This window comes from Oncorhynchus mykiss, chromosome 6 (genome assembly GCF_057628025.1).
Source record: "Oncorhynchus mykiss isolate SJ-2025 chromosome 6, ASM5762802v1, whole genome shotgun sequence".
Taxonomy (NCBI): Eukaryota; Metazoa; Chordata; class Actinopteri; order Salmoniformes; family Salmonidae; genus Oncorhynchus; species Oncorhynchus mykiss.
Window position 1 is genome coordinate 49774818 of NC_143027.1, and position 23339 is coordinate 49798156.

The 23339-nt window shown below is 41.0% G+C and overlaps 1 protein-coding gene across 2 annotated transcripts in view; it reads right to left on the minus strand.

Annotated features, from left to right (window-relative positions):
- Positions 1-23339, minus strand: part of ak8 (adenylate kinase 8) — a 66492-nt gene that overhangs the window by 42396 nt on the left and 757 nt on the right. For both annotated transcript variants that reach the window (XM_021606700.3, XM_021606701.3), the window contains 4 exons: positions 22796-22880; positions 22278-22327; positions 10362-10472; positions 8985-9053 (listed from right to left, as the gene is read on the minus strand). In XM_021606700.3, coding sequence (XP_021462375.3) covers positions 8985-9053; positions 10362-10472; positions 22278-22327; positions 22796-22880 — 315 coding nt within the window. The remainder of the gene's footprint in view (positions 1-8984; positions 9054-10361; positions 10473-22277; positions 22328-22795; positions 22881-23339) is intronic.

Sequence of the window (23339 nt, forward strand, 5' to 3'; positions counted from 1 at the left end):
TCTATAACATTGTTACAAACAACCATTGTTGTAATCAGCCTTTATCCTAATCTTCCAGAGACAGCGTCATCCTTAACTGTTTTCACCATTATGTGGCACAATAGGGTAATGCCTTTTAAATGACAAATATATTTTATTGCTATACTCGAAAAATGTAAATATGTTAAGCATTGATTAATAAATTATGAGATACCTCATGGGTAAAGATATTCACATTTAACAGGTCAGACTTTTATACTCCTGGTAATTCCAAGCACTTTGCACTGCATTGTATTGTACCAACTGTGCTATACAAATAAAGTTTGATTTCAAGAGCGGTGCTCCGATTGCTCTTTGCTTGTTTTGTTGAACATTCCGTTTTTAGGGTGTTTAAATAATAGCCTAGATCCCATCTTGGGTTAATATTTTTTAAGTTTAGCACATACTGTATAAACCGTTTTTTGGAAAATTGACAAATAAATTAGGCTTATTCTTAGTATTTATCTGTAAAAGGTGCTTGTTAATAACACATTAGCAAACTTCACAATCTAAATATATATTTTTATACGATTTCAAATTAACAAATCTAAATTTAAAATGAACTTAACAGATTTATGTTAATGCAGGCATGATTCACAGAATCCAAGCTGAATATTTACCATTCCTTTTAGATATATAAACAAACTTTCACACAATTTATAGGTGAAAAATAATACTAGAGGTCACTGACGTACCATACCAGCACCCCCCCCCCCCCAGCAAGGTGGCGTCCGTGCGCCTGTCATTGATGTCTATTTCTATAAATAATTTTGACAGTAACCCTTCAAAAAAGATTTTATTAAATATATAAAAATTTTAATTTCTTTATGTACTAAGAAGCTCAGTGTTTGTTTCTTGGGCTTCAGGAATGTGCTCCAGGCCTTGAAAAACCCCAAATGAAACTGATTGAAAGTAAAGGGGAGATCAATGAACAAATACCGTGGTCAAGGCTACAACAGTGTCAGTGCAATGATTGGAGCTTACTCAGTTATTCAAAAGCACATATCAGATCGAGAGCCTAATGCTTCTTAGGGAGTTAGGTAGTTTATGAGTTTAAGTTTAGAAAACAATCTCTCCGCAGAAGCGTCAGTTACAGGGATATTTAATTCAGCATCATCAGGGAAACTAGGCTGAAGGGAGTGTTGCTTCAAATACAGCAATTCTGCAACATCTTTCATTGAGTCTATCATTCTCCTTAACTGCCGGCCTCAAACACATTACGGAAAGAGATTAACTATATAGGAAGTTCTGGGGACAGATCATTTGGATACTGGACGGCCAATAAATTGGCAGATGCAAACAGATTACCATCTTTAGTGAACAACAGTTCTTGAGAGCTTGAACAAAGAAAGCGGTTTGCGATTTTGCTCATACTGGCGAACCGGCGTTTGAGTTGTGTAGTTGCAGTATCAATAGTCCTTTATCTCTGGTACATCTTGGCATGCACCATTCAAGACTAAGTTTAAATAGTGTGCAGCTCAATGGACATATAATGCACAATGTCTCAGGAAGCACTGTCTGGGTTGGCAATACTCTATAAAAAAAATAAAGTTGAGCCCGCAACCTGGACCTACAGGACATGGTGAAAACATTTCTATACAAAAAAGTAATTTTAATAAAAGGTTTATAAATAGAAGCTAAATATGGTATATAGTTATCGATAGTACAATGCATAATGGAAGGAGAAAAAATTAGGATGGACTGTATTATTTGCCATTCATAGACTGCTTTAACAACTTTTTATCCAAGTTGGGTGAGAGCATGAGGATGACTCATGTCATGCAGGTTCATCTAGTCTTTACAGGACCGTTGTATATTCTAAAACATCAATTGGTAGCTAAACCGTGTATAGCTTTGTGAAATGTTAGGCTTCGGGCGAATTTAGACTTGCGGGGTTCCAGAGAAACTGCATTACACCAGTGCTAGAGGTCTAGAGTGACGGAGCTCTTTGATACATCATTGTGGCTTGTACCTCTTTTCACAGAGTTCAACCTCTTTTAAATCAGCAGGAGTACTGCACTAATTCAGTTGTTATTCCACTTCCACTTCGTTCATTATTACGCTTCCATCCACTTTTCCCTTCTATGATTTCCCTGTAGAATACAAGTCTAAAGTTTTACAAACAACAGCCTCGAGAACAAAGAGTAAAAAAGAGACTGAACCCGAGCGACCTAGATTAGGTATGATTAACGTTCCACAATCACTTTAATTTGAGAGGGAAAAAAACACAGAGAGAGAGCACACGAAAAACAGCCGATAACGAGTGGAGCTGCAATTAAGCAGACAGGCCTTGACTTCAGTTGTAATGCAACGTGTCAATCATTCTGTCGCTACTCCATTTTTGTGCACGAGATGAAGGAGTGCCTTTGTGTGACAGAGAGACTCCAATCCGATGCAGATCTGGTAAAGCTGCAACAGTACTGCTTTGTTTCCGGCAACAGAGAACTAGCCCTGGTTCCTGACTGAATTCTCAGCCGTTTATGGAGATGTACAGGAAAATAATTAAACAAATGAATAAACACCATCAGACATTTAGCCTAAAGGGATAAACAGCCATTACCAAATTAAAAGAAAAAATGAATCACAAACTACAACACTTAAAAGGCGAAAGTTAAAGGATGCCAAGCGAAAAAGTAATGTATTCAGCCTAAGCAAAGTTTATAAGAAAAAAATAGCAGTTTTTTTCTATTTCCATATTTTTCCACACCACTACAGGGAAAACTGACACTTCAGAGATAAGATACCCATCACAAGAATGGTTGCTGTGTGTTTGATAGTGAGCTTATTGACTGTGTGATAGAGACAGTGTCAGGATTAGAGGGCCTAGGTTTGGGGGTATGGCTGACTATGTTGTGGGTTACCCATGTCACATTAGAGAGGAGAACACAGACTGGTGGAGGCGGGTGACAGGTGTGTGATGAGGGTTTTGCTCAAAGAGTCATCATGTTCTATCACAAGAGGCCCAAATCCCCCTGGGAGGAAGGGGCCGATCCGCTGGGAATGGAGCTGTACACTGGTGTAATTCACATCATTAAGTAAACACATCAAATGAGAAGGGCTATATAATATACAGGTATTTGTTACTATTAGCATTTGCTGATCTGTTAAAATCCTGTTTATTTCCAAGTGTGTGTGTGTGTATGTGTGTTGGTACAGTCCCAAAGCAGCTAGTCCATAGGCATGTCTAACTGTTGTAATTGAAAGTGACAGACCGAGAAGTACGAGGGGTATGGAAGTCTACACATCTCACATTAGAACTCAGCATCGCTCTAGTGATCTTTTCCCATGCCTGGTAACTCATACAAGTCTTTTTGGAACTGCACAGTCTCGTTGACTAGCTACATGTAAGGGAACACCCCCCTGAAATTGACAAAAATGAATGGGATGTTATTGGCACCGTACGAAACATATACACAATGTACAATACCACTCAATTGGACGATGTTTCATTCAAAACTGATTGCAAATGCCATATGGCAAATGCCAAGTGTAACACTGCAAAAATCCAATAGATGGCGCGTGCGCTCCACCCTAATTTTTCATATTGCAAATGTAACAAGTCAAAACCCAAGAGTAAAATTTAAAAAATTTTAAGATTTTTGCAAAAACTTATCACCCCCTTAACTTCTCTAGAATAGGGGGCAGCATTTTGAATTTTGGATGAAATGCAGGCCCAAATTCAACTGCCTCCTACTCATCCCCAGAAGATATGCATATTATTAATAGATTTGGATAGAAAACACTCTGAAGTTTCTAAAACTGTTTGAATCATGTCTGTGAGTATAACAGAACTTATGTAGTAGGCAAAACCATGAGGACTAACTGTTCAGAATTATTATTATTTTTGCATCTGACTGTTCCCTGACTTGTCATTGCCAAGGGATATTGCTTAGGAACCTGTCTTCAGTTACTACCGCTTCCACTGGATGTCACCAGTCTTTGGAATTTGGTTGAGGTTATTCATTTGTGCAACGAAGAAGAAGCACATCCAGGAACAACGTTACACTATTGAGAGTTGCGCAAGACGGAGCATGGTTTGTTTTCTTCCTGTATTGAAAATAGATTGCCCCGTCTACAATTTGATCGATTATTAACGTTTAAAATACCTAAAGTTGTATTACAAAAGTAGTTTGAAATATTTTGGCAAAGTTTATAGGCAACTTTTGAAATATTTTGTAGTGACGTTGAGTTTTTTTTCTGGATCAAACGCGTCAAATAAATGGACTCGGGATGGCCGGGCAGTGATAGTGGTTCCTCTCCATCGCTCTTTGTGTTGATTTCATCATGTCCCATTTGGTGATGTTTTTTCACTGTTGAATCATATTGCAAATGTACTGTGCATTTGCAATATGTTTCAATGGGCATTTACCATCACGAATTTGACATGCTCAAAAATACTGCAGAAATGCAAAATTGACTGGCCCGATGAACTCGGGATGGCCGGGCAGTGATTCTGGTACCTCTTCATCGCTCGTTGGTGTTGATTTCAGAATGTCATTTAGGTGATGGTACTTCACTGTTTAAACATATTGCAAATGGACAAAAGTAAGCCAGCAAGTCACCGTCCATCAGTAAATTAGATATCATTCTGATACCAAACTGATACAAACTGACACCACACCCACTTTTTCCAACCTGTTTAGAAGCCAACTATCACATATTTCAAAGCAGGCCCAAAATTCACAGCGCCTTCTGTTCAAACCATAATAAAAACATAAAACACATAGTTAGGTTCTAGCTGCCGGTCCAGTTCTGACGTTATATGTAGGCCAAGTTTCGGCTCGATAGGTCATTTGGAGCCTGAGTAGAGACCTTAATTGGTGTTGAAAATCCACATTTTCCAGGCATTCCTACGGGGTCCGTGAATGAGCTATCGGACAGAAACGTTAGGGTCCATCTCTATTGGCCGAGGCGGTTTCAATGCACCTAGTCTTGTGACTCTGGGACATTTCTAAATGTCGTAATTTTTGTGATGTCAAAATGAATTGAAGTTATTGCAAATGTATGAGGCGGTTTCTCGGTCTGAGAACCTTTTAGAGCCACATAACTCACCGTGCACTATCGACTTGAGCTCTAGAACAGGTTTCTAAAGTTTCAGAGCTCTAGGTCTAACGGTTCTTTGATAGTTCGAAATAGGTAACTATTGCAGGCTCTGTATGTCTCGAAGCCCCACACTGTGTCACTCTGTCCTAGCTGTGTGTGTGTGTGTGTGTGTGTGTGTGTGTGTGTGTGTGTGTGTGTGTGTGTGTGTGTGTGAGTTTTTCTTGGAAATCTGATGGGATAAATGACTGATTTACAGTTCATGTAAAGGTTGACTAATCACATATGAGGTTTTTGAAAGATTAACCCTTCGAAACAGCTCCTATGACCCCAATTTAAGGCACTTCCGGTTGGCACAGGAAGCTATAAGTAAACACATATCCTGATTGGGGTATGCTCTTACAGAATTCTGAGTTTAAAGTCTTTACGTTAATTAACCTCTTGGTGTTAGGGGGCAGTATTTTCATTTTTGGAAAAAAAACATTCCCGTTTTAAACGGGATATTTTGTCAGGTAAAGATGCTAGAATATGCATATAATTGACAGCTTTGGATAGAAAACACTCTAACGTTTCCAAAACTGTAAAGATATTGTCTGTGAGTATAACAGAACTGATGTTGCAGGCGAAAGCCTGAGAAAAATCCAATCCGGAAGTGCCCCAGGTTTTGAAAGCGCTGCGTTCCAATGACTCCCTATTCAGCTGTGAATGTACCATCAACGAGCTTACGCTTTCTACGTATTCCCCGAAGGTGTCTACAACATTGTGTCTACAGCATTGTGACGTAGTTTTACGCATTTCTGTTGAAGAATAGCCGTAGGCAGCCACATTGCGTGGGTGGTCACATGGTGGCTCCGAAATACAAAATACTAAAATACAGAGGTAACCAAAAACACCTTGAGGATGGATTCTAAACAACGTTTGCCATGTTTCTGTCGACATTATGGAGCGTTGTGGTGACCGCAATTTCCGGGCAATTTCTCAGCCAAACGTGAAGAACAAACGGAGCTATTTCGCCTACAAAACTAATATTTTGGGAAAAAATGAACTTTGGCTGTCTAGCTGGGAGTCTCGTGAGTGAAAACATCCGAAGTTCATCAAAGGTAAACTATTTAATTTGATTGCTTTTCTGATTTCCGTGACAAGGTTGCCTGCTACTAGCAAGGCATAATGCTATGCTAGGCTATGACAAACTTACACAAATGCTTGTCTAGCGTTGGCTGTAAAACATATTTTGAAAATCTGCGACGACAGGGTGATTAACAAAAGGCTAAGCTGTGTTCCAATATATTTCACTTGTGATTTTCATGAATAGGAATATTTTCTAGGAAGATTTATGTCCGTTGCGTTATGCTAATTAGTGTCAGATGATGACAACGGGCCCGTTCACGGGATGGGGTGTCACTACAGGTTAAGAATTGACGGATCTACACAGGGTTGAATGCAGTCATTTTCACATTTGCAGGTTATGTACATCAAAACACCTTTTGGGTGAATTGAACCACTTCCGGTTGCTCCAGGAAGCTTAGAATCAACACAGGTAGACCTCATAGTGGCCTGATGGATTGTCATCGAAGACAGGTTCATAAGGCATTCATAACCCACATTGCCTTCTCCTCTAAATTCAACCTGAAGCCTATGTATTCCTATGGGGAGAGATGTCATTGTAAACTGTGAGATGAAAAAAAACTGTTTTCACTGTAAAGGGTTAATGCCACACGGTCAAGGTTAGGCTTGCACAGATCGGGAGGACCTCAGGAACGTTCCTGAGGTCGAATTGTGCTTCTCACCCTAACGGTTCTCCCACAAAAGCACATGAAATTTAGGGCCAGGCTTCATTTTGGGCCTTCTTTTTTTTCTTCCACGGTCGCTGCGCTCAGACTGAGCGAGCTACGGTCAAGCAGAGCATCTCGTTGAACTTGGCACAGCCTATAGATTATGGTAATGCCATTGAGTGTCTTTAAGCACCGCACTTTGTCACTCCATCCTTGCTGTGTGTGTGTGTGTGTGTGTGTGTGTGTGTGTGTGTGTGTGTGTGTGTGTGTGTGTGAGAGAGAGAGAGAGAGCTTTTCTTTGACATCTGTTGGGAGAAATTACTTATTTACAGTTCATGAGGGTTGCCTAATCACACATATGAAGTTTTGAAAAGATCTGACCTTTTTAACCCTTCAAAACAGCCACTATGACACCATTTTAAGGTACTTCCGCTTGACACAGGAAGCTGAAAGTGAACACATATCCTCCTTGGCTAGGCTCTTATAGAATATTGAGTTTTAAGTCTTTATGTTAAGAACTGACTTATTTACAGAGGGTTAAATGAGTGTGTGTTATTTCAGAAAACCACAGAAATCTCGCAGAGTTCCGAAACACACTTAAAAAAGGTTTGTCTGAACACGCTGCAACTGGATCTGTATCTTTTTGGGGGGGAAAAAAACTCTTTTTTTAACATCACCAATTGTACATTGTACGATTTCTCTTAAATTATGATAGATAAATGACTGGTTCTTTTTTTCCTGACACCGTAGGTTCATGTACTTTGACGTGAAGCGGTCAAATTAGCGCTCTATTTTAGTTTTTGACCTTTAATCCCAGAATAACGGCCATAACTCAAAAAGCGTTGAAGCCTCGACGCCATCTTGTTCGGGGCCAACTGCCCATTATGCCAAACCTATGCTCACCAAGTTTCGTCTTTGAAGTATTTTCCGTTTAAGAGAAAAGGCCACGTCGTGATTGGTGATGTTTTGTACATTTGCAATATGATTCCATTCGCCCTCTGGTGGGATTTACCGGGACAGCGGATAAATGACCAAAATTTGAACATTTTATAAAACGGAAACTGAATGTCCGAGAGACTTCGTTCGATGACTTCCCGGAAGATCTGGCCCCCATGCACAGCCCGCTGCGGTCCGGGAATTTTACAAACGTTCGTGGACGTCTAGTATGGGACCGTACATTTGCAATATGGAGTTTCCCATCAACCATACGGCAAATGTCAAAATGTTCCCTTCATGTATGTAACTACCAAAATAAAGGAAACAAACATAAACCAACAGGCCAAAAACTTGTTGAATCAAAGTTTTTTCACGTCATTTCAATCCCAAAAATCGGCAGTATGTGATGACATTGAATCAATGTGGAAAGCTAATTGGATTTGCAAAAAGTCATCAAAGTAAGGGCATTGCGTATTTTTTTTCACCTGGACTTTTAACCTAAATCCAATGATGTGAATTTTCTGGGTTGATTTCACATTGAATTCACTTTAGTTGACCACTTAACCAAACGTAAATCAAAACTAGACATTGAACTGACGTTTGTGCCCAATGTGAAGTGTCTTAATAGGGCATTGGGCCACCACAAACCGCCAGTACAGCTTCAATGCACCGTAGCATAAATTCTACAAGTATGTGGAACTCTATTGGAGGGATGCAACATCATTCTTCCATAAGAAATTCAATAATTTGGTGTTTTGTTGAAGGCGGTGGAAAACATGGTCTCACGCGCCGCTCCAGAATCTCCCATAAGTGCTCAACTGGGTTGAGATCTGGTGACTGAGACACACACACCCTTTAAACCCCTATGCTCCTTTGAGACCCCTATTTCAAAGTCAATGAGATCTCTTCTTCTAGCCATGTTAGCCAAAATAAATTGGCAACAGGGCATTTTTATACATGACCCTGAGCATGATGGGATGTTAATTGCTTAATTAACTCAGGAACCACATCTGTGTGGAAACGCCTGCTTTCAATATACTTTGTATCCCTTATTTACTCAAGTGTTTCCATTGTTTTGGCGGTTACATGCATATCTCCAATGTCAAACTATGGCCTACCTTTCCTTTCAATAAAGAGCTACAAATGTAATGTGTGTGTGTGTGTGTGTGTGCACATGCATGCGTGGGTGCATGCCTTCGTGCGTATGTGCACGCTTACCCGTCGGACACAGTCTATTTTCGACAGCCGTTGCTGAATCAACTTAATCCAAAGGTCACCTGGGATGTCCTAAAAAAAACAAATTCAACAAAACCTTTTAATCTCTTGATTGTCATTCCAATACTCACTTCAAAAGGGACCCAAGTTGCCCTCTGCCTCAGAGTGAATCCAGGACACATCGCAAACGGCACAGGAACAACTACTGTATCTCTGATTGGTCTTCCTCTAGACAGATTTCTCTTATGCTAGATGTGCTGTGGCAACACCAATGGGCCTTTGTGGGGAGTGAATATTGGCTCTGATCTGAGCTAGCAGGGTGTGCTATGAGACACGGCAGGGACGGACTGTGACCAGAAATTGTCCTGGGCACTTCGAATAACACCGCTCCACTATTCTTCTTCAAGGCCCCCACACCAGCACATTTTTTTCCCACAGGGCTCCCATTGTGAAGCCAAAATATGACCATTATATGACAAAACTAACAATTTAGACAAATTAACATGGACCACCTCACCTAGCATTTTCCCAAAATGCCCTCAAGTCAGTTAGTTTCTGCCACACAGCATGCAGTGTCTGCACATACTCTTTGAAGTGTCACCGAGAGAGAAGCGCCAGCAGCCAAAATGGTGAGAATGCTTGCACAGCTTCAAGAGGAGAGTATATTTGAAATCTCCTGCTCGATAGATACAAGTCTTCAACCATCTCCCACTTCCATTAGCAGATCATGACTTCAGTACTACTCTAGTAAATAAATATATAAAAACAATTAAAAACAGTTTTACCTCTACGAAAGACATGGAGTATGTATTAAGCGTCTTCGATCATAATGAATAGTATAATATGGACAAGTATGGTCTGATCCTAGATCCTACCCTGAGGTGCTTTATGAATACGGGCCCTGATTCAGAGACACTTATTGCCTTTCATCTTTCTCTCCACCCTGGCTTTTAAATATTATCACCCAAATAGGCCTTTTAAGGGGAAGTTCATTGCCAAGGGAAGGACCTTGAAAGACTGGAGGGGGAAGGATAATTAAAATAATCATACCACGAGGACATACTTTTGCAGGCCCTGTGAATTCTTCCTCCTCGTTCTCTTAACTTATTTTCTAATGTGCTGAGATATTTGCATCCACGTAAGTCGAACAATGTTGCCAGCTACTCTTTTTCTCACCTCTTCAGAAGCACAGGAAAGATATCAAAAATACTTGTCATACTTCAATCCCATATTCCATACGAAGTAAGATCATGGGACAGTGTTATTTCTATCTAATAATTTTCTATTCCACTTTTTTTTTTAAAGGAATGATAATTCAGAAATAAGGATACAGTGTCTCTCTAGTTCTTCACAGACACAATAAAATCACCTGAACTGTACCTGTTGCTTGGCTTTGTATTGTAGTGCCTTCTTTGTTAGGTCAGTGTCTTCCTTCAGAATGTTGCTGTCTGTAATATGGATCACTTGAGTGTGTTCACACAGCTTCCTGGCCTGTGGGGACAAAAAGAAATGGCTTCAAAATGAAAGGACAAATAGGCTATCAGTTCATAGAGGCTATTTATATAACTTTGCCACCCATGTTGAATTTACCACCTGTTGAGATAGCTGTGCTACTCTCTAGGAAAAACAGTGCAAATAGGTGTGGTTCGGTGGTTTTATGAATACACGCTGCTACTGTATGATACACTGAGTAGCATAAATATCCGGACAACCAAACCTGGTACAGATGCAGTCTTTTTTGTGTGCACATCACAGCACAGATTTTGACCCAGGCAAGTGCAGCATGATCTGCTGTGCAAAAAGAAAATATGTAAACCTTGGTGAATACTGTACATAGAATGTCTTGCGAAAGTATTCACCCCCTTGGTATTTTTCCTATTTTGTTGCCTTGCAACCTGGAATTAAAATAGATTTTTTGGGGGGGGTTGTATCATTTGATTCACACAACATGCCTACCACTTTAAAGATGCAAAAGATGCAATATTTTTTATTGTGAAACAAACAAGAAATAACACAAAAAAAACAGAAAACTTGAGCGTGCATAACTATTCACCCCCCCCCCCCCCTTAAATAAAGTCCACGTGTGTGCAATCTAACTAATTATGTGACTTCTGAAGGTTGCACCAGATCTTATTTAGGGGCTTCATAGCAAAGGGGGTGAGAAAATGAGAAATAAATAGTAATGCTTGCCCTGCAGCCTGCAGAAAGTGTTGTTCATCAGTTGAGGGATCCTGAAGGTGGTTCTTTTTTTCACCCCCCCCCCCCCCCCCCCCACACACACACACACACCGTTTTGCTTCCCCATAAACATAACAAATGGTATATGAATTATCCTGCAATATAGTGCTGCTCTATACAGCTAGCTTCGAAGACAGTTACGTTTTGGTAGCGGCGCATCCCCCACGCCACCTGTTGAACAACAAGATTGAGAAGAGCCAGGGCCTAGCACCAGCAGCACAAGAGTAACATCCCAACAAGCACCTGCACCTCAATTACCCCAGCCACTAGCACCTGATGACCTGTTGAATCTAACCAAAACTGAACTAGTTGAACCTGAATTTATTGTGGCTTGCACATTCTTGCAAAGTGAAATCGCAACCACAGCCAGCAACAACAAATGGACCCCACTCAGTGTTCTTCAAAGGTATGGCGGGCCTTTGTCAGGAATGCCGACTGTGCTGTTGGCAATGAAACATGATTAACATTTTTGGAGCATCTACAGCAAAGTGAAAATGTGTTCTCCACCTTGAGTAACATATTCAGTGAACACAGACTCTGAACAGAGAGCATGTTACATCAATGAAAAGCTCAGATTGTCCAGCTGGCAATTGAGAGGGACCTGACAAGTACATTTAGCCAGGAAGGAGAATGGAATCAGAAACCTCTCATGAGGTTGCTAAATGGTAAGCTACAAACTTTATCTTCATTAGCATACTGGTTATTGTTCGGAATTTCAGATGACTGACGTGCCCAAAATGAACTGCATGTTATTCAGGCCCAGAAGGGCTAGGATATGCATATACTTGCTAGCATAGAAAACACTCTGAAGTTTCTAAAACATTTAAAATAATTGCTGTGAGTATAACAGAACTGATATAGCAGGTGAAAAACCGAGGAAAATCGATCCAGATTTTTTTTGTTTTTTGGAGGTCACTGGCCATTTCAATGCTAGCCTATGGGAAATACAAATAAATATGACCCAGATTGCAGTTCCCATGGCTTCCACTAGATGTCAAGTCTTTAGAAAGGGTTCCAAGCTTGTTTTTTGAAAAATGAGCAAGTAGTTGTAGTTTTTCCAAGGTCTCTCTCATGAGAAAATTAGTCTTGTTGGCGTGTGAATGAGGTGCGCACTCTTCGTTATTTATCTTCCCTATTGAAATACTATTCCCTGTCTTACCTCAGATAATCGCATGGTATGCTTTCGCCGTAATGCCTTTTTGAAATCAGACAACGCGGCTGGATTAACAAGAAGTTAAGCTTTTAAATGATGTATGACACTTGTATTTTCATGAATGTTTAATATTACAATTTTGTATTTTGAATTTCGGGCTCTGTAATTTCACCGGATGTTGTTGTATGTGTCGCGCTAGCGGTTCATGCGCCCAAACAGGTTATAGCCCTGGCCGCCGTGCAAGAATGATTTATTCCTTGGTTTTTCCGCATGTAAGCCTACTAGTTGTTTGACAAAAAAAGATACGTAATGTATGTATAGTTTAGGCCTTTGCTTTTTACTTCAATGGATATTTTAGTTGTATCTGTGATTCTTAATGTCATTAGGCTACTTGCTTTTGCATGTCTAATTGCTATTGATAGATATACAGCTTGGCGTTGTTTGATGGGTATAGGGACAATGACCAATGTAGCCTAATAGCCAATATGCACATTCAATGATCGAACGTTCTAAACACACTTCCTATCGGTTTGGCAATTTCCGGTCAGTCTAGTTGTTATCGACGATATAACGTTACTAAAACTGTCGAAGTTTTTTACTAGGCGTCTTCCGGACTTGCCTCAAATTAATATTAATGATGTACATCAAATTGTTAAATCAGCCTCCGAGACTCCAGCTAGCAAGAATGAAAAGGGGTTCGAGATGTATATAGGAAGCTACATAGACAACTATGAAGGTGAGTACCAAGTCAATGACAGATATTACGTTAGCTAGCTACAATCATTAGCTAGATAATTTAACTATTAACTTTAGCTAGCTAGCTACTTTGTAAAATTATGTAACGTTGACAGAATCTACCTGAGAATGTGTGTATTTTCGTTAGCTTGGTTAAGTTATGCTTGCTAGCTAAAAATAATTGTTATTCATGTCTTCTACACAGTATCTAACAAAGAAACATTGACAGGAGATATCACCGTGAGGGCTGCCTGTCACAGGTCCACAAGGAAGAGTGAAAAGCTGCACAGCATGAGAGTAAGGAAAGGTTATAGATAGCTACTAGAGACCTTGCTAAACATCTCCTGTGAGACACTGTCATCATGGTCAAAATGTGTTGGAGACAGTGTCAACGTTTAATCTTATCAGTATAGATATTAATGATGGGTCCCAATCCCAATTTATAATTGCCAGGTTATTTGGTAAAGATCTGTTGATGCAGTGTTTGGTAATTGTGCTACTGAGACCCAATGTATTCCTGTATAGTTAAATTAGCCCCTAGTTAAGACTAGACACTACTATGTTTGTTATTTATGGGCCGCATCATTCTTGTTTCTCACTTCAGTCTTTCATCACACTTATCTTCACAGATGGTGTTAAAGCACTCCGTACCAGTGATAGTGGTCCAAAGCCACTGCTCCTGTGTTGCAGGAAGTGCTCTGTGCAATCATCTGGTGGCCCTTTACCAGACAGCGCACTACTCTCAACTAAACATTCCTGCTGCACCACCAGTTCACAGCTGCACAGCCACAGAACAGTGTTGGCACAAGCCAAGAACACTTATGAGTCTATCAATGTCCATAAGAAAATGCACCTGAAAAGTATTCAGCCTATGTAACAGTAAATCCTTAATTAGGGTGTGAAGCCAGGTCCGGTTGATGGGATAGAGTTCCGTAAATCTACTAACTCGTGTGCTGATGGAATAAGGTAAGTTGGAGGTTCCTAGAATGGAAACATTTTAGAAAACATTTTCTTGTGATTGTATCCAGATGATAAGCCTAAACAGTGGCGTCTTTACGATGTAATGACAAATGTTTGGGACAAAGACTGGGGGGAAATATCATCTATAAATCTGTATATTTTAATTCATTTTATTTGAACTTTTGGGCTTGTGCCGTTTCTGGAAAAGTTACATGAGTCATAGTAATCTCTCCAACCTGATGTTAAGGTTTTAAAATGTTTTGCAGAAGTTCTCTCTACAAAGCACTCAATGGATACATGCCTGACATGGACCTTCTCTGCGTCTCAGAAACGCATGCCAACTTTTCTCCACTTACTGCCCCTCTTGTGACAACAATGGAAATGTCAGCTGACGTGCCCCTGGTTGAGTCCACCTTTGGGCCAGTGCAAGCCGGCAGTGTTCTGTCCTATCAGCTTCCACAGCCAAAGACCCGTGAAATTGTGAAGATTGCCGATGCCCCTTCTCCACCAATACTTCCATTAGATGGCTACAGGCTTCAGGCTTCCCAGTGTGCTTACGTCCTTAGCCATCAGGAGCAGTTCCACCTCAAGGTATTAGAGACAACCTACGAGCTGTCAGACAAAGTCGAGGTTGCTACAAGGGAGCAGAGCAGCAGCCCGGAATGGCGTCAGCTCCGGAAAATGAGAATAACATCCTCTCGTTTGAGAGGTTTGCCATGTCCGGGGAGAGACCTCAGCTGACCACCTAGCTGAGCGGATGTTCAAGGGATCTGGTATGTAGACCATGAAGATGAAGAGGGGGCTAGCCATGGAGCCAGTGGCTGTACAGGAGTACTGCACACTGAAGAATGTTAACTTCTTTCCGTGTGGCTTCGTTGTGCACCCAGATGCTCCGTGGTTAGGATCCTCTCCAGATGGAATCATATTTGATCCCAGTGTAAGACCACACTTTGGACTCTAAGAGGTCAAGTGCCCAAATGTACCAAGTTATGTTGACTGCCCTTACCTGAAGACACAGAATGGAGAGCAGAAGTTGAAGAGATCTCATGCTTACTACTGGCAGGTGCAAGGTCAAGTCCTTCTCACAGGTTGTAGCTGGTGTGACTGTCATATGTGCACAGGACATCCTAGTTGAAAGGATATATAAAGATCTACAGGTTTCAAAAATTATAAGAGAGAAGGTTGACCACTTATTTTTACCACTACTTGCAGAAGTGTCTATCTCGCACCTGAATGGATCCCCTGCATGGGTGCCAAGTTTAGTGGTTTTATGAAAAATAAGTATTGATGTTCTTGTGAAGAAATCTACAGTAGAATAGATTTGTTTAAAAAAAATGTATTTCAGCAAATGTTCAACAGTTAAGAATCAATTACACATCTCTAACATTGTATTCAATCTTGCATTCTGGCTGTTCTGTGTTTACTTGATTTCTTTCCCCCACCCCTGTTACTCATTGCCTAATTAAAGCCAATACAAGCTCCACACAAACTGATATTCACTTCAATTCACAAATGATTGATACATGACGTAGATAAAAAATTATTATTTTGCTGCTAGCAAATAAACACATGTACATTAACACTGGCTTGGCCCATGCTCTGGACCGGATCAGAGACGGCACAGTCCATAGGCAGTGCACCTTGTTCTTCACCCCCCTCAGTCGGAGCAGGAGGTTTCAGTCTTCTTTCCCAAACACCAGGTCTCTTTTGAATTTGCCAGTTCCACGCGAAGACAGTAGGAACAACACCAATTTTTCCCTCAAAAGTCACTTTCGACAAAATGTGTACTACACACCTTTGTGTGTTTGGTGACAGTAAAGTTGTCACAATGTACTGCCACTAACCACCTTTTTCTGAGCTCTACATCGACTGGGAAACGATGGAAGCTCACAATACCATTACATTTGGAAGAAACTGAACATAGAGGCACTGAACAATGTTCATTAGCACCTCCTTCGCGGGGCTGTAATTTAAACGTAGCCATTGCGAACTACTTCAGTCAGAAATGCATCGAACGATAGCTAGTAAGCTAATGATAAAAATAGCAGAACTCGCTCCGGAAGTCATCAATCCGGTCGGAAGTAAATTAGACCGTTGGAGGCGGAATAATGCATAGAGCCTATTGGTTGTGCTCGGAGGTGAGCCCTGGCACAGTGCTCCGGTTGTCCCGACTGTTCACTCCGATGGTGCTGAAATTGTCCTTTCATCATGCTGACTGGCGGTAGCCTTCTGTCCATGGTCCTGAATCGATGGTTATGGTGTGTGCTGTTTTAATTAATGGATCTTTGGCTACCAGTCTTTGAGTGGCTTCTCTTAAACATTGCATGCTTCAACAACATTTGTTGTGTATATGGCTGCATTTCAGATAGGCCAAAATGTTTTTACATTTTGTATGTCGCAGTAGTACGACCAATACCACGTGTAGCCTACTAAAAGAAGTTGGCAAACGTTCATTCTGTTATCACTAATTTGCATTACACATTAGTTGTGTGATAGGCTACTGAAAAAGTAATGTAAATACTATGAAAACGCCTCCTCCCTGCCCTCAACACTGGAGCTCCCCGGGGGTGTGGGCTCAGTCCCCTCCTGTACTCCCTGTTCACCCACGACTGCATGGTCAGGAATGACTCCAACACCATCATTAAGTTTGCAGACGACACAACAGTGGTAGGCCTGATCACCGACAACGACGAGACAGCCTATAGGGAGGAAGTCAGAGACCTGGCCGGGTGGTGCCAGAATAACAACCTATCCCTCAACGTAACCAAGACTAAGGAGATGATTGTGGACGACAGGAAAAGGAGGACTGAGCACACCCCCATGCTCATCGACGGGGCTTTAGTGGAGCAGGTTGAGAGCTTCAAGTTCCTAGGTGTCCACATCAACAACAAACTAGAATGGTCCAATAACACCAAGACAGTCGTGAAGAGGGCAAAGCATATCCCCAGGAAACTAGAAAGATTTGGCATGGGTCCTCAGATCCTCAAAAGGTTCTACAGCTGCAACATCGTACCAGGCGGTGGTTGCATCACCGCCTGGTACGGCAATTGCTCAGCCTCTGACCGCAAGGCAATACAGAGGGTAGTGTGTACGGCCCAGTACATCACTGAGGCTAAGCTGCCTGCCATCCAGGACCTCTACACCAGGCGGTGTCAGAGGAAGGCCCAAAAAATTGTCAAAGACCCCAGCCACAGACCGGAGTGCTAAGTCTAGGATAAGAAGGCTTCTCAACAGTTTTTACCCCCAAGTCATAAGACTCCTGAACAGGTAATCAAATGGCTACCCGGACAATTTGCATTGTGTGCCCCCGCCCCCCCACCCCCTCTTTTTACGCTGCTGCTACTCTCTGTTTATCATATATGCATAGTCACTTTAACTATACATTCATGTACATACTACCTCAATTGGGCCGACCAACCAGTGCTCCCGCACATTGGCTAACCGGGCTATCTGCATTGTGTCCCACCCACCACCCCCTTTTTTTACGCTTCTGCTACTCTCTGTTCATCATATATGCATAGTCACTTTAACCATGTCTTTTTACTTATTTCTTTCTTTACCTACCTATTGTTCACCTAATAAAATAAACGTTGATTTGTTATTTCTTTTAAAATGTTTTTATTTGAACCTTTATTTAACTAAGCAAGTCAATTAAGAACAAATTCTTATTTTCAATGACAGCCTACCAAGAGGCAGAAGGCCAAATGCGGGGACGGGGGCTGTGATTAAAAATACAAATGTAGGACAACACACACATCACGACAAGAGAGACACCACAACACTACATAAACAGAGCTAAGACAACACAGCATGGCAGCAACACATGACAACAACAGTAGCAACACAACAAGACAGCAGCACAAACATGGTGAAAACATTGTTAGGCACAGACAACAGCACAAATGATAAAAAGGTAGAGACAACAATACATCACACGAAGTTGTGTGTGTGTGTGTGAAACTCTTCCACACAGAAAATATGGCGCAACTGGAGAAGTGGCGGCTTGGTTGCGCTCATTGCGTAGTGTCACATATTTAACAGCAATATAGCCTATAATTCTAATTATTGAAGTTTTAAGCTATGAAGCATGCAATAATATTTTAGCCATGGTGGTCATTCTGTGGAGCCGATCTGTGCGTGTTGGTAGGCGCAAAGTACGTGTAGGCCTACAGTAGCTATGTAAACTCAGCAAAAAAAGAAATGTCCCTTTTTCAGGACCGTGTCTTTCAAAGATAATTTGTAAAAATCCAAGTGGGTATGGCCTTGTATACTGATGATGGGCTGTATGGAAGAGAAGTGCGAATGTGAAATATGTGATGAGGAAGATGCAAGAAGCTGTGGGAGTGTGCAAGATGGGGGTTTAGGATGTCTATGGCCAAGTCCTGATTTATGGTGTTTTCTTGGAGGAAGGTTAAAGATGTTAGGGATGCAAATATACAGTCAGGATATAGATAGGGTGACTGAGTTTAAAACCTCTTCGGGTATGGCGTCCCGTCAACGGGACAGCTGTAAATCATGCAGCGCCTTGAGTCACGATCACAGATTTTAGAGAAACAACAAATGTCGGTACATATAAGTGTCTTATATCGTCTGAAAGCTTAAATTCTTGTTAATTTAACTGCACAGTCCAATTTACAGTAGAAATACAACCAATTCTGTTGCATTTCAAAGATGGTGGTAGAAAAAAAACGGTTGTTTATTTTCTTTGCATTTTATTCTACCAGATCTATTGCGTTATATTCTCCTACATTCAATTCACATTTCCACAAACTTCAGTGTTTCCTTTCAAATGGTACCAAGAATATGCATATCCTTGCTTTAGGGCCTGAGCTACAGGCAGTTAGATTTGGGTGTCATTTTAGGTGAAAATTGAAGGGTGGGGGGTGGGGGCTGGGGTGTTTATCCCAGATTTCAATGTTTGAGTATGTAAGAGGTTAACTGATTATGTGTCAGTGTATGCGGCAGAGCTGATGGCCATCATTATAGGTTTGAGATGGTTGGAGGTGAAACCACTGCGATCTGCTCTGATTGGGCTGCAGTGTTGATTGGGCTGCAGTCCCTCACTTACTTTAAACATCAGCTATCTGAGCAGCTAACCGATCGCTGCAGCTGTACATAGCCCATCTGTAAATAGCCCATCCAATAATCTACCTACCTCATCCCCATATTGTTTTTATTTACTTTTCTGCTCTTTTGCACACCAGTATTTTTACTTGCACATCATCATCTGCACATGTATCACTCCAGTGTTAATTTGCTAAATTGCAATTACTTGCTACTATGGCCTATTTATTGCCTTACCTCCTCACGCCATTTGCACACACTGTATATAGACATTATATTTTTCTATTGTTATTGACTGTACGCTTGTTTATTCCATGTGTAACTCTGTGTTGTTTGTGTCGCACTGCTTTGCTTTATCTTGGCCAGGACGAAGTTGGAAATGAGAACTTGTTCTCCACTAGCCTACCTGGTTAAATAAAGATGAGAAAAAAAGAAAAGAAAAGTGTGAAGGCGGGCAGGTTGGAGAGGGGAGACTTGTTTGTGGAGATGATGGTGCTGTTAATGGGATTGGAGAGGATGGGAGTGGTGGTAAGCTTTTGTTGGGTTCCTGCCCATGTGGGTGTGGAGGGTAATGAGAAGGCTGATGTGGTGGCTAAGAGTGCTGTGAGGAGAGAGGGGGTAGATATTCAGGTCACACTGGGCCACAGGGAAGTCAAGTCCTTGATCCAGGCAAAAGGGCTCGATCTTTGGCAAAGGGAGTGGGATACTCGTAGTAAGGGGAGGCAATTTTATTGCATGCATCGATCAGTAAAAGAAGAAGTGGTGAGTATGGGATGTAGGACACGAAGTTGTGTGGAGTAGACTACGGTTTGGGCACACAGGTTTGAATGCCAAGTTGTGGATGATAGGGAGACATGAAACAGGTCTATGTGATGAGTGTTTAGTGGAGGAAATGGTGGAGCATGTGTTGATATTTTGTTAACTGTATGACGTACACAACCACATTCAAAAGTTTGGGGTCACTTAGAAATGTCCTTGTTATTGAAAGAAAAGCTAATCTTTTGTCCATTAAAATAACATCAAATTGATCAGAAATACAGTGTAGACATTGTTAATGTTGCAAATGACTGTAGCTGGAAATGGCAGATTTTTTTATGGAATATCTACATTAGGTGTACAGAGGCCCATTATCAGCAACCATCACTCCTGTGTTCCAATGGCACATTGTCTAAGCTAATCCAAGTTAATAATTTTAAAAGGCTAATTGATCATTAGAAAACCCTTTTGCAATTATGTTAGCACAGCTGAAAACTGTTGTTCTGATTAAAGAAGCAATAAAACTGGGCTTCTTTAGACTAGTTGAGTATCTGGAGCATCAGCATTTGTGGGTTTGATTACAGGCACAAAATGGCCAGAAAAAAAAATTACTTCTGAAACTCGGCAGTCTATTCTTGTTCTGAGAAATGAAGGCTATTCCATGCGAGAAATTGCCAAGAAACTGAAGATCTCGTACAATGCTGTGTACTACACCCGTCACCGAACAGCACAAACTGGCCCTAACCAGAATAGAAAGAGGAGTGGGAGGCCAAGGTACACAACTGAGCAAGGGGACAAGTACATTGGAGTGTCTAGTTTGAGAAAGACACCTCACAATTCCTCAACTGGCAGCTTCATTAAATAATACCGCAAAATATGACATTTACATAAGAATTTAGACCCTTTACTCAGTACTTTGTTGAAGCACCTTTGACAGCGATTACAGTCTTCTTGGGTATGATTGTTACAAGCTTGGCACACCTGTATTTGGGGAGTTTCTCCCATTATTCTCTGCAGATCCTCTCAAGCGTCGGCTTCCTTCTGGCCACTCTACCATAAAGGCCTGATTGGTGGAGTGCTGCAGAGATGGTTGTCCTTCTGGAAGGTTCTCCGATCTCCACAGAGAAACTATGAAGCTCTGTCAGAGTGATCATCGGGTTCTTGGTCACCTCCCTGACTAAGGCCCTTCTCCCCCTATTGCTCAGTTTGCCCGGGCAGCCATCTCTAGGAAGAGTCTTGGTGGTTCCAAACTTCTTCCATTTGAGAATGATGGAGGTCACTGTGTTCTTGGGGATCTTAAATGCTGCAGAAATGTTTTGGTACCCTTCCCCAAGTCTGTGCCTTGGCACAATCCTGTCTCTGAGCTCTACGGACAACTATTTCGACCTCATGGCTTGGTTTTTGCTCTGGCATGCACTGTCAACTGTGGGACCTTATATAGACAGGTGTGTGCCTTTCAAAATCATGTCCAATCAATTGCATTTACCACAGGTGGACTCCAATGAAGTTGTAGAAACATCTCAAGGATGATGATCAATGGAAACAGGATGCACCTGAGCTCAATTTTGAGTCTCATAGCAAAGGGTCTGAATACTTATGCAAATAAGGTATCTGTTTTTAAATTTGTAATACATTTGCAAACATTTATAAAAACCTGTTTTTGCTTTGTCATAATTGGGTATTGTGTGTAGATTGAAGGGGAAAATAATTTAATCAATTTTAGAATAAGGCTGTAATGTAACACAATGTGGAAAAAGGGAAGGGATCTGTCTCAATACTTACCAAATGCACTAATATATATATAAAGGGTAAAGAACATTTATTTTATTAATTTGTCCTTCCCTAGGTGTTAAAATCACAAGCGATATCTTGGGACTCGTATATCTGTAAAGAACTTATTTTCTAATTGTACTTTCTAATTTTTCTTAAAAAAAACATTTGCAAGCTTGAATTTTGTCAATGGTCAAATGTATTCGTGTTTTTTTTGTCATGTCATCCTTCTCTTTAGAAGTGAAATGCCAGCCTGTTCTTTGCTCTTCGTTTTTAGTACTGAAACAAAGTTGTCATGTAAAAAGATAGCCCTGATCAAATATTAGCAGTTTACCATTGTTCATTATTACTACATTCCAAATAAAAGCTTTTTTGTATTTTGGTGTACTTCTGTCATTCATTTGGTGGGCCTGTGTTGGGAACCTTATGGCTTAGCATTTTGGAGCTTCCCTTTCCTCCGGTGTAAAACAAGGTGTGGAGTAGCACAGCTACTGTCTTATGTTACAAATCCAAAAAAGATTTTATCCCAACCAAATCAATCCCATCCATTTTCATGACATCTCAATTCATCCTAATACTGTAGGCTTTAAAATCAGTTTTGAGAACAAACATCTACTCACAACAGTTCTTTTCCCTGATGCAGGTGGACCTAACAACATCACTCTGGGTACTGCAAAAATAAAACAAACATGTATTACGACCACAATTTAGTTTCAGGAAACAATATTCAACGAAAATACATGATATTGACATGTGGGATGTGAACGCCAGGCGCCTCATAGGCAGCGTTTACACAGGTATCCGAATTCTGATATTTTTTTCCCCATTAATTGGAATTTTGAACAATTGGATCAGCTCTGAAAAAGAGCTGATGTGAAAAGATCTGATGTGATTGGTCAATTGACCAATTATTGGGAAAAATGTCAGAATTGGGCTGCCAATGTAAACACAGCTAGTGGCTCAAACTTCTCATATAGTGTCACCTAGTGGTAGAATAACAACACTACACGAAATCAGTTGTATGCACATCACAGGTGTATTCATTACGGAAATCGTTTACGAACCAAACGGGTAGGGTCCAACCTGAATTTGTTACCATCATGAAATACCTTCTGTATGTGGACCAGAGAGCACTTACCCTGAACACTGCCCCTTTTGAGAAGAACAATTAGATACTGGATGGGATCCTCTGGCTTATCAACCATAAGATTTGTCACCAATGTCTAAAAAAAAAAAAAATCACTTTCTACCATTAGAGCATGTTTTATTTGTATTTTTCTTAAAATGTAAACAAGGGATGAAAGTAGTAGTCTTCATCACCAGCTCTGATGAAAAAGAGTAAGATGACAGATCAGTCAGGATGAAGGGAGTAGAAGCAAAAGGAGAGCAGAGGTAGCCTGGGATCTGACTAGAGGGAGTACAGCTACAACCGGAAGTTACTTTTTCATAGCAGGTTAGGAGAATTTACACAGCAGGTTAGGATAATTAATGTGGCAGGTTAGGAGACTAGGGTTAAGGTTAGGAAAAGGTTAGGGTTAGCTGAAATGCTCACCTAACCTGCTACAAAGAGTCACTTCCGGTTGTAGCTGTACTCCCTCTTGTCAGGTTACAGATCTGTTTTGGCATGACAGGGCGTTGACATGATAGCACAAACAGATCTGAGACCAGACTCGTGAGGTGGT